The sequence below is a fragment of the Lotus japonicus genome, chromosome 3 (genome assembly GCF_012489685.1).
Source record: "Lotus japonicus ecotype B-129 chromosome 3, LjGifu_v1.2".
Lineage (NCBI taxonomy): Eukaryota > Viridiplantae > Streptophyta > Magnoliopsida > Fabales > Fabaceae > Lotus > Lotus japonicus.
This window is the reverse complement of record NC_080043.1, coordinates 24,744,858-24,757,182: the sequence shown is the minus strand read 5'-3', so window position 1 is coordinate 24,757,182 and position 12,325 is coordinate 24,744,858. Positions and strand designations below refer to the sequence as shown.

The 12,325-nt window shown below is 38.0% G+C and overlaps 1 protein-coding gene across 1 annotated transcript; it reads right to left on the bottom strand.

The window, feature by feature from the left end:
- Positions 1 to 99: 99 nt before the first annotated feature.
- On the bottom strand, positions 100 to 1,166 carry LOC130749693 (protein S40-7-like). Its single transcript, XM_057603072.1, has one exon. It carries the CDS (start codon positions 1,052 to 1,054, stop codon positions 488 to 490), a length of 567 nt encoding a protein of 188 aa, XP_057459055.1. The 5' UTR covers positions 1,055 to 1,166; the 3' UTR covers positions 100 to 487.
- Between the last annotated feature and the right edge of the window lie 11,159 nt (positions 1,167 to 12,325).

Sequence of the window (12,325 nt, the reverse complement as noted above, 5' to 3'; positions counted from 1 at the left end):
GGTTCTTGGTTAGCTTCGGTTCTCAGAGAACCATGAACAGTCCTACTACCAGTTAGTCACTCATGCCAATTGATCACAGATCAGCTCATAGATTCAAAATTTGGAAAAATAAAAGTATATATCTGTTCATTGAATAAGAATACAACAAATACATACAATTACAAAGTAGCAAAGCATCATCTCCTAATACATATATATCAGGGAAATCAAACACCAACAAGCCAATAACAAAGTGGTAAGGCTTTGTTTCCTACAATAATAATATACACAGTAACCATTATTGTTTTGTCTTCAATTTCACATTCATTCAAATTGGGGTTTTATGCTTTTTGCCATTTCCCAAATGAATTCACATGTTTTTAATGTTGGGAATCAAAGGGAAAATAGAAAATCTAACGGTTTTTTTTTTTCATAAATATCCGGTACTGGTCACCCTTTGGATGCACATGCACCCAGATTTGGGATTTAGTCGCAGTTAAGGTTTGATTCAAAGGAAACCTGTTTGTCGCAAAACAGCATTCCGAACCCGCCGCAGGTCTCTCCCTTTCAGCGTTCTCCCAACTCCTTCAAGACAAGAGCACGCCAGCACCGCCGAGTTTCTCGCCACCAACTCATGCGGAGGCAGCATCATCTCCCCGTCCTCCTCCTCCGCCGCTGCATCACCTTCATCTTCGTCAGACTCAAGACGCCTCCGTGCAGCCTTCATCATCCCCGGCGACATGACCGGCACGTTCACCGGCGCCGACTGGTGGAACCTGGCCGGCGAAGTTGGAGTCCGGTCCGTCCGCGGTCTCGGGATGGGGCGCGAGGAGGAAGGCACAGGAACAGAAACGGAAACCGGAGCCTTTTGGAAGAAGTGCGGAGAAGCGTCGTCGTTTCCAGGCAGCGCGGCGAGGATTCCGGAGGCGAAACCCTTGCGGCGGTGGGAGGGGGAGGAGGGTTCGGTGAGGTCGTTGAGGGAGAAAACGACGTCGTCTTCGATGAGGTCGTCGTCGTCGGAGGTGCGGTTTTGGGGTGGGACGCCGAAGAAGCGGTTCGGGTCGTATAGATCCATGCGGGTTCCGGGTTCGGAGCGTGAGAGAAATGTAGGTAGCTAAGGCCTAAGGTAAGTGGACAGACAGAGTGTATAACCGATGAGGTGAATATGAATGAGAATGATTGAGGTGAGCAGATAATTGGATATGCTTTTTGTCTGATTTTGATTCATTAATTTATTTTTTCTAATTATCTAATTGCCTGCTGTCACCACGTGGCTACTGGACAATAGATCAACGCGTAAAAATGTTAGAACAAAGTCTTATTACATTATCATATATTTTTTTTACAACTGACAATTATGAACTAATCTCATCGAGGTTCGGTTATCTCACTAAATGGGTAGAAGTTTTTTTCGAACAAATCATTTTTGTACACACAACTAATAGAGAAACATCATTGTATTTTTAAAAGTTTAATGAAATGCACCGTTAACAATCACAATATTTTTTTTTGGTCTTGATCAAGGTATTCCCACAACCGACAGCCATGAGACTAATCTCTCGCCTCACGGTCAGCGCACACTAAGCGGTAGGGGGCTGGCCAAGGACTTTTCTCTATTCGCAAGAGTTGAGATTCGAACCCCCAACCACTTGCTTAAAAGATGAAGTGTTGAACTCACAGTATGCTAGTAGGAGTAACAAACTAATATTACTATTTTAAATTTTAATTAAAATAAAAATATATATTCTGATTTGACGAAATTCAAGTAGATGGTTGTGTAAACAAAATTTATACTATAGTGCACAAATCGTTAATTCTAATTTTAAACAATGATGAACATCATCACACCCTAATCTCATCCACACTAACACATTGTTTGAAAAACACTAAGAATGTTTTTCTCCCCCTTTTTTTGGATAAAAGAAGCAAAAAAAAAGAAGAAAAAAAGCAGAAAACAAACTACTGCCTCAAGAAGGCGACACCAAGGGCATCAACGTGTAATAAAGATGTGACACTCGCCAAAGGAGAATTCCAAAAACTACTAGAGGTCGTAGAAGACGCTCGAAGCTTAGCCAAATAATCAGCAACAGCATTCCCTTCACGAAGCAAATGATGACAATGGACAGCCCAACTCCGACGAAGAAGACATTTAATGCTACTAATTAACGCATACTGATGAAGCAGAGGATGATTCGAAGTCAGAAGCCCCAACGCAAGCATAGAGTCCGTGAATAACTCCACACTCTTGTAGCCATGCTCCCAACATAGCGTCAAACCCCGAAGGATTGTCAACAAATCTGCATGAAGTCTATCACCAACACCCGCAAACCCGAAAAAGCCAAATATCCAAGTACCCTGCGAAGAACGCACGACCCCCTCCAAACCCAGAGGGGCTCGGATTCCCAATAGAGCTGCCATCAGTATTAAGTGAAACGAATCTCGGCCTAGGAGGAATCCATCTTACACAACGCTGCATCGCAGGGGGTGTCGAGCGGTGAAGAACATGAGCCACCAGCACCCACGGAGATCGAGCATCTCGCACCACCTGAAAGACCTCAAGGTTCAGACCAACGAAAAAAGCTCTACACCTAGCTTTCCAAATTGTCCTAGCCATCGACAAGACCACAAGCATGCTAAACCCCTCAAACACATGCAACACATTCTGAGAATCCTGGAGCGTGAAGAAATTCGTCGAAAGCACAAAACCAATCCCCCGCAAAATCTGTAATGAAGCCGGACAATCTCGTAGGCAATGAATCACTAAGAAGCCGCCGAACCACATCGACCTAAGAAATTTGGCGATGACACAAAAAATCAGAGGTTGGGAGAGCATTATGAACAATTTTCCAAACAAAGAACTGGATATCATGCGGAACTTGAAGCTTCCAAAGCGCATGCCAAAAAGGGACAATGAGCAAAACATGATCCCGATCCACCAACCACAGATACCCATTCCTGACATCATAGTCACCATTAACAGTATCGGACATCAAACAATATAGTCACCATTAAAAGTATCTGACCATATCAAACAATCTGTTGTATCCTCATCAAACAAGACCTGTTGAAAGTGGCCAAGATACTGTAATAAATCCGAGGAGAGGCAAGAATATAGCAGGTTAGCATCAAAAGAACCTAAAGCATAGACATCCTGAAGCTTAAGCTCTGCATCATGAATATCCACAAAAGGAACCCTGAGGCAAAGAGGGCCCAAAGGGGACCAACTATCAAACCAAAAGGAAGAGCTCACGTTACTAAACCGCACGCTAAACCCATCCTTAAGGACTTGTTTAGCTTTCAGGATAGACTGCCAGAAATACGACCCTTTATTCCCCTCATGAGACAAAACAGAAGAACCGGCAAGGTAATGATCCTCAACAACCCGGACCTAGAACTTATCCTATCGCTACACTAAACTCCACAAATTCTTACCCAACAAAGCCACATTATTCAATCGAGCACTACGGATACCAAGCCCGTCGTGTATCTTCGGCTTCTTAATCGTTTCCCAAGCAACTAAAGGAATACCACTACCATTAGAATTTCCCCAAACAAAACGGTAGACAACAGCATCAATTTGATCACAAACAGATTGAGGAAGCCAATTTAATTGCATCACATACACCGAAATGGCAGACAACACCGATTTAGCAAGAGTATGTCAAGCCGGCTTATTCAAAAGATTAGCCTTCCAAGAGGACAACCTAGAAGTGACCCGATCCACATTAAACGCAAAATCATCCCTCCTGACACGACCCTGATGAATAGAAAATCCTAGATACTTGCATATGTTATCAGTGAATGGGATAGTGGTAACTGAGGCCATCCTATCCTTTAATGCACTATCCACACACTAGGAAGTCATTGCCCTTGACTTAGCAAAATTTATTTTCAGCCCGTAAGCAATACAGAATTCCTCTAGCACCGCCTGGAGCAAAGAAAAGATGAGAAATACATGGGCCCCTTGAGAAATGGTGACGGGCTTCCACCTCCCAACACTGACCTCATGTTGAATCATATGAGTCATCCGCTCCATACAAAGCATAAATAAATAAGGAGAAAGAGGATCCCCTTGGCGAAGACCCCTTGTGGCACTAAAAGATTGGAGTCTCACCCCATTCCAAATAATAGAAACACAGAAGATTTTCTATGGTAAATTAGCAAGAAAATATGACGGGAATGGAGATTCTTAGTTACTTGATGGAAATACCCTCTACGTTTAATAATAATAAAATATTAATAATAAATAACAGTAAAAAATACTAAGCATATTAATAATTATATTTTTATATTAATAATATTAACAATTTTATTTTTTTATAAAAATTCATTTTATTTATTTTTATTTAAGGATATTTATGCAATTTCATAAACATACATTTTTCCCTCTCACTTTTCCTTTTTCATTTTCTCACCCCAAACAACTCACCAAATCATTTTACTTTCTACTTCTTTCTTTTCTCTCTTTTGTAGAAACATAACCCAAGAGAGATATATGAAGAGAAATAGATATTTGGTAAGTGAACAAGTAGAAATAAAAGAGAAAAGGTGTGAAAATGAGATAGAAGAGAATATGAGGTGGAAATGAATCAAAATTCATTTTTAAAGGTAAAATGCAAGGTAATATACTTTTTAATTTAAAAAATTATAAGTGTGTATTTTTAGTTTAAAGTTTTTTTGGAACAAAGTGCAAAGCAAAAGTACAGCGTTAGAAAAGTTGTTCCCAACCATTAATAGAGAAGAAGAAAAACCATATAAAAAGTAGGCTTAATTGCACATTTGGTCCCCCACTTATATTTTTTTCACGATTTTGGTCTCCAACAAAAAACAATTGCATTACGCGTCCCCTACAAAAACCTCCGTTTGCAGAATTGGTTTTCCATCCAATTCCATCCAGATTTTAACGGTTTCTAGGTAAATAAATTAATAAAAAATAAATAAAAACAAAAAAATTAGAAGCATATGAATATTCATCTTCTTTATCATCTTCTCCATGAAAATAAAAGAAAAAACCCAGAAAATAAAAATTTCAATATCCCCTCAGACCTAACAATCAAAGCACATATGGCCAAAGTTTTAATCAATGTCCAACCTCTCAAATCCATAATATATACATTCAGGGGTTTTTCTAGGTCCAATCATCGCATACGTGGCATCTCATGATTGGCTAATTTCATTAAAAATCATACATGGCGATCATTCCTCCTTTCCTCTTAATGTACACCCCTCTCCTTAACCTACACTCCTCTCTATTTAAAAGCCTATATAAGACTCTTATTATTCATTCATCTCTCCATTATTTGGATTTCTCCTTAACTTACACTGCTTCTTCAACCATCTCCTGCGTTTTGTATTTTTTGAGCCTTTCTACATGACTTCAAGATCTCCTTTTGTGGTTCTTCATGATTATACAAGATATGTACTTTTTCTCATCTGAAATCATTTTTTCATGTCTTTGGTGTGTGTTATTGTAATCTAATCTCATTCCTTCAAAATTCATGTTTTACTAACTCTAATATGCTATTCTCCTCATTCCCTTTCAACAGTTTTTTTACAGGATTATGGTGTCATTAGACCTATAGACGCTGAAAATAACAATTTCACGGATATGGATCCAGAGTATATTATTATTATTGATCCTGTGAGTGTTCTGCAAATTAATGGAAATTAGAGGCGGTGATATAGTTTGTTTTAGGTTTGAAAGAATAGCAAATAGAATTATTGAAGTTAAGGTGGTGTATGGAAATATTTAGTCAGTTGTTATTCATTCCAAAATTTAATCAGTTGTTGTTTTGTCATGGGTATCTTTTCGTGGTTTTGTTTTTCTCAATCTACATGAGAGGATTGTTCTCATGATTTACTTTATTTATCAAATAAAATCCAAGATTAATCGTTATTTTTTTCATTCTGGAATTGATCTCATGATTTACTTTGTTTTTCCTTTGTTTTACACGTACAATTTTTTCCTTGACTTCATCACTTTGTCTTGTGGGCTGAATCAAGCTTGATATATTTGACAATTTTGCATTCACTGACAATTTATAATAATAAGATACTCATATATGTCCAATGGTGCTTCTTTTCTTTGTCATCCTTTTACGGTCAAGATTCAAACAAGATTATATATAAAAAAGAACTTTAGTCAAATACCAAAAACACTATTTTACCATACCTTTTTAAAAATAAAAAATGTTTTTAATAGCCAATTTAAGTTAGTCTAATATCAATATCATTCATGTCAAATTATTGCTTTATACAATTTAAAAAAAAAAATCCATTTTGAAATAAGTTCCATTTTTAAGATGAAAACAAAAAACGTTAAAATAATTAAATACGTGAATCCCCTTTTCCTTTGTTTTAAAATAATTTCAAATTTTAAAGTGATAAAAAAAGGTATAAAAATTTAAATGCTTTTTAAATTCGGCAGCCAAGTTTTATGAAAGGAAAAATATTTTCGAAATTAATTATTTATTTCCTTCAATTTCCTTATATAAACCAATTAATTATATTAATTTCCATATTTAAAATCATAAAAGACATTAAATGCTTTATGTAATAAATGTTATTTTTGCTTTTTTTAAATAAGGAAATTTAATATAATTAAATAAATTTTAATGCATTAACAATTTATTTAAGGAAAATATTTTCAAAATTAATTATTTATTTCCTTCAATTTCTTTATATAAATCACTTAGTTATAGTAATTTCCTAATTTAAAATCATAAAAAATATTAAATACTTTATGGAATACATGCTATTTTCTTTTTTTTAATTAAGGAAATTGAAAATATTTAAATAAATTTTAATGAATTGACTATTTATTAAAGGAAATATTTTTGAAACTAATTAATTATTTATTTCAATTTCCTTATATAAACCACTTAATTATATTAATTTCCTTATTTAAAATCATAAAAGACATTAAATGCTTTATGGAATAAATGCTATTTTCGTTTCTTTTTAAATAAGGAAATTTAAAATAATTAAATAAATTTTAATGCATTGACTATTTATTAAAGGAAAATATTTTCGAAATTAAATATTTATTTATTTCAATTTCCTTATATAAACCACTTAATTATATTAATTTCCCTATTTAAAATCATAAAAGACATTAAATGCTTTATGGAATAAATTTTATTTTCGTTTCTTTTTCAATAAGGAAATTTAAAATAATTAAATAAATTTTAATGCATTGATTATTTATTTAAGGAAATATTTTCTAAATTAATTATTTTTTTCCTTCAATTTCCTTATATAAACCACTTAATTATATTAATTTCCTAATTTAAAATCATAAAAAACATTAAATGCTTGATCGAATAAATGCTACTTTCGTGTTTTTAAATAAGGAAATTTAAAATAATTAAATAAATTTTAATGCATTGACTATTTATTTAAGGAAAATATTTTCGAAATTAATTATTTATTTTCTTCAATTCCCTTATGTAAACCACTTAATTATATTAATTTCCATATTTAAAATCATAAAAGATACCAAATGCTATTTTCCTTTTTTTTAAATAAGGAAATTTAAAATAGTAAAATAAATTTTAATGCCTTGACTATTTATTTTAGGTAAATATTTTCAAAATTAATTATTTTTTCCTTCAATTTCCTTATATAAATCAATTAATTATATTAATTTCCTTATTTAAAATCATAAAAGACATTAAATGCTTTATGAAATAAATGTTATTTTAGTTTTTTTACATAAGGAAATTTAAAATAATTAAATAAATTTTAATGCATTGACTATTTATTTAAGGAAAATATTTTCGAAATTAATTATTTATCTCTTTCAATTTTCCTTATATAAACCACTTAATTATATTAATTTCCTTATTTAAAATCATAAAAATCAATGTCTGCTAGGGCAGAGCTAGGTGGTGGGACAAGGTCGCCGGTGGTGAGCTTACGAGAGGGCTGGAAGGCAAAGAGGAATGAGGGATCATTTTCTGTCTTTGTTGATGGGTTAGCGGATGGAGTAACGTGGGCAAAAGTTCGTGCGATTTTTGCAGAGACGGGAGGGCTTCGGAGTGTTTATGTCCAGAGAAGAAAGAAGGAGGGAAGACGTCTGAGATTCGGGTTTCTACGGTACAACACAAATCAGGAGGCAGAGAGAGCTATTCGCAAATTCAATGGTGTAAGGCTTGATGGTGCATATCTGGTGGTAAAGAGAGCTTTGTACCAGGGTAGGCAGAGGGTTGAACGCCCGGTACCAGTCAGGAACATGGGAAATCAGAAGTATGCTATACGTGGGAAGGTCTGGAGACCAAAGAGGACTAGAATAGATTTGGCGAGCAATCCAGAAAATATCAAGCCTGAAACCTGCACGTCGTTTTTCATGGAGGAGGAAGAGAGACAATGGGTGGAGAGATGTGCTGCTGCAACGTGCTACAGTGTTCAGTCTCGTGAAAGTCTTCAGGAGGGTCTCAGGTTGCAAGGTTTATCAAACTTCAAGGTTAAATTGCTTAGTGCTCGTGACATGCTCCTCGAATTTGAATCAAAGGAGGAGATGGAAATCACACTGACGGAGGCAATGTCTATGTTGGAAGAATTCTTTGAATGGATTAAGCCGTGTGATGCGTTGACAGTTGGAAGATCTCAGCTTGTTTGGGTACGTTTATGGAAGGTACCTGTGGGGGTGTGGAACTATGAATTCTTCAATATCATTGGTGACAGGATGGGGAAGTATGTGTGCATAGATGAAATCACAGCAAGGAGAGATCGCTTGGATTTTGCGCGTATGCTGGTGGACACTACATGTCCATTGATAGATCAACAATCTATGGATGTGACTGTGGAGGGGTCTGTGGTTCGGATTCTGATAGAAAAAGAGATGTCTGCATATCAAGATTGGTCTGGGCTCAAGGGATCGACGATTAAACATATCCAACGTTCCGATACAGAGGACGATGACAGGCAGATGTCTCAAGGGGATGATGAAGTAGTCGCTTTTGATGAGTTTGGCGCAAATTCAAAGGAGATAGCGGCGGCGGAAGGGGTTGCGCCGGCGACGGGAGCGGATGACCCGTTGACAGGGTTAGAAACGGTCGTTTTCAAAGATTTAATTGGAGCAGGATACACGGCTATGGAGTTACTACGATGGTTACAAAACATGGCGATAATGGGAGTTAATGGAGGGGTTACAACAAACGGTGGCCACGAGAATGCTTGCTGCGTGAAGGAAGAAATTGATTCAAAATTAGGGGAAGGGGAAGGGGACCCATCAAACAGTATTGTCAAAGAAATAATAATGGGGCCTATTGCTGAGAATGGGCCCTTAATAGATCAGATTCAGCAAACAAAGGGTAATTTTGTGAACAAGGGGTATATCGGGGTTCAACATTTACCCCTTTCTTTAAGGAAAATAAAAGAACTTGCACGTTCACCAGGGCAGCAAATGTTTTTGGGGAAGAATAACAATGATTTTGGGCCTAAACATAGTGGGCTGGCTATTGCAAGTGGAGAGATGGATATGGGTAATAATGAAGCTAATACGGATGTGGGTGATGGGTCGGATCCAGGCTTGTTTGGGGAAGATGCTGATTTCCTAGAGGATCAAATTGTTGATCAGTTAACACGCAGAAGAGGCAGGAAGAAGGTGTCTCAAATAAAAGAAAAGCGCAGCATTAAGGTGATAGAGAAACCGAAAGCAAAGAGAGGAAGGCCTAAGGGAAGTCGTAATAAACAGGTTGCGGGTGTCCGGGATGTAATTGCAGCAAAGCAGGAGGAAACTTGCATGGAGAATGCAGTGATTTGGGCGCAACAGGCGTGGTCTTTGAGCAAAGAATTAGGCGTGGTTTTTGATGGTGATGATGGCGAGATGGTGAAAAGGCTAGCGGCTCAGGTCAGACAAAATCATCCCAATTTATTGTAATTCTAGCGTCGTGGTGGGTATTGGGGTTATGGGGAATCCATGGATAATCTGGAACGTGAGGGGCATGGGTCGATCCTCGAAGCGAAGGGTCTTCAGAAAACACTTATCTCATCTGAAACCTGGTGTTGTGCTCATTCAAGAAACAAAAATAGGGGCAGGGAGGGTAAAATGTCTGATTTCCTGGGCTCAATCCCTTGGAATGAGCTACTGTGTGTCTCTGGCAAATGGGAGTGCAGGTGGTTTGATCTCGTTATGGCGTGAAACTGAGATTCAAGTAGAGCAGAGACTTCTGCATCAACACTTCATTGCCCTTTGGGCTTCAGTTCCAAACTCAGAGGTTAAACATTTGATAATAAATGTTTACGGACCTCACACAAACGCAGAGAGGTATGAATTGTTTGCTCAGTTAGAGACCTTGGTGTCTGATTATACAGGAGAGGTTGTTATGGGAGGGGACTTTAATGCAGTGCTGAAAGTGGAAGATAGAAGCGGGGGAGGAGCCTTATCTCTTGGTGATATAGCTTTCCGGCAATTTGTAACAGATTCAGGACTGGTGGACTTGCCTATGCTGAGGGGGCGATTCACATGGTCCTCAACAAGGAATGATGGATTGGGAAGCAGACTAGATCGATGGTTGGTTTCTGAGAATACTATAATCCGTGAGAATGAAGTTACTCAATACGCTTTGCCTTGGGGTTCCTCGGATCATAGAGCTGTGGCTTTGTCTTTTGGCGCAAAAGATTTCGGTCCGAAGCCGTTTACCTTCTTTAATCATTGGTTGCAAGAAGAGGGCTTTTATGCGTTGGTGGAAAACTGGTGGAAATCTCCAGTGGTGGAAGGATGGGGAGGCTTCGTCCTAATGAAAAAATTATCGAATCTGAAAGTGAAGATCAAGGATTGGCGTAAAGCTAAAGGGATTTGGGGAATACAGCGTATTCGTGAGCTGGAGGAGAAGGTGCAGGCGATAATGGAGAGGATTGAGATGGAAGGCTCTTCTGAAGCATTAAGGGAAGAAAGGGTAAGCACTATGACAGAATTGTGGAAAGAATATAGAGCAGAAGAGGCGGCTTGGATCCAAAAGTCGAGACTGCATTGGGCAAAGGAGGGTGATAGAAACACACGGTTCTACCACAGGGTATGCAAGACAAGAACAGCAAAGAAAAGCATTAAACAGCTACGTCAGGGAAATGAGATTCTTGAGGAGCCTTTGCAAATAAAACAAGCTGTGAAATCTCATTTCGAGAGCTTCTTTGCTCATCAGGCTTTTGTACGCCCAAGGGTGCATTGTCCAAACTTGGCAACATTGGATGCAGAGTCAAAATTGTTCCTAGAGGCGGAATTTACTGCAGAGGAGGTCTTGGAGGCAATCAAGAGTTGTGACGCTGCCAAGGCACCGGGGCCTGATGGATTCACAATGGCTTTCTTCAAGCAATTCTGGTTGGTGATTAAGGACGACTTAATGAGATTTTTTGCAGAATTTCACATGAATGGTAAATTGGTTAAAAGGCTAAATGCGGCTTTCATTGCTCTTATTCCGAAAGGGAATAACCAGGAGTCGTTGGTTGATTATAGACCAATCAGCCTCATTGGCGGAGTCTATAAACTCTTGGCCAAAGTTCTAGCAAACAGGTTGAGGGAAATCATGCCAGCTTTACTCACATCAAATCAGTTCGCATTCACAAAGGGAAGGCAAATTGTGGACTGTTGCTTAATTGCTCATGAGGTGGTCGATACACTAAAAAGGAAGGAGGGTGGTGGTTTTCTAATGAAGGTAGATTTTGCAAAAGCATATGATAATATAGATTGGGGTTTTCTACAGGATATGCTAAAGGAAATGGGGTTTGGGGATAGATGGCGCGGATGGATTCAGAGCTGCGTGTCAACAGCAACACTAGCAGTTTTAGTGAATGGGTCACCGACAGAGTTTTTTCAAATCCAGAAAGGCTTGAGGCAAGGAGACCCGTTGTCCCCACTGTTGTTTAATTTATGTGTCAATGCCATGTCTTGCATGCTAAATCAGTTACTGGTGGGAGATGTTCCGTGCGGCGTTAATATAGGAGGTGACTTAATTATCAATCATCTTCAGTTCGCAGATGATTCGTTATTGTTCTGTGAATGTGATTTGCAGCAAGTGAGGAGAATAGCAATGGTAATGGAAGTTTTCTTGGTAGTCTCGGGACTAAAAGTCAACTTTCAAAAATCATCCTTGATTGGGGTAAACGTCTCCAGTGATTTGGAGATCCAGGCTGCAAGTGCTCTGAGTTTCAATAGAGATCATCTACCCATCGTTTATCTTGGGCTGCCACTTGGGGGAAGACCAAGGAGGGTGAGCTTCTGGAAACCTGTGCTGGATTCCATGTCTACTCGGCTGGCAAGCTGGAATTCAAAATTCCTTTCTTTGAGTGGTCGAGTCGTGATGCTTAGAGCGGTGATCAGCGCTATACCACTATATTATATGTCGGT

Bases quoted from the DNA above. Each gene is read 5' to 3' on its own strand.
- LOC130749693 (XM_057603072.1), bottom strand. From the start codon at position 1,054: ATGGATCTATACGACCCGAACCGCTTCTTCGGCGTCCCACCCCAAAAC.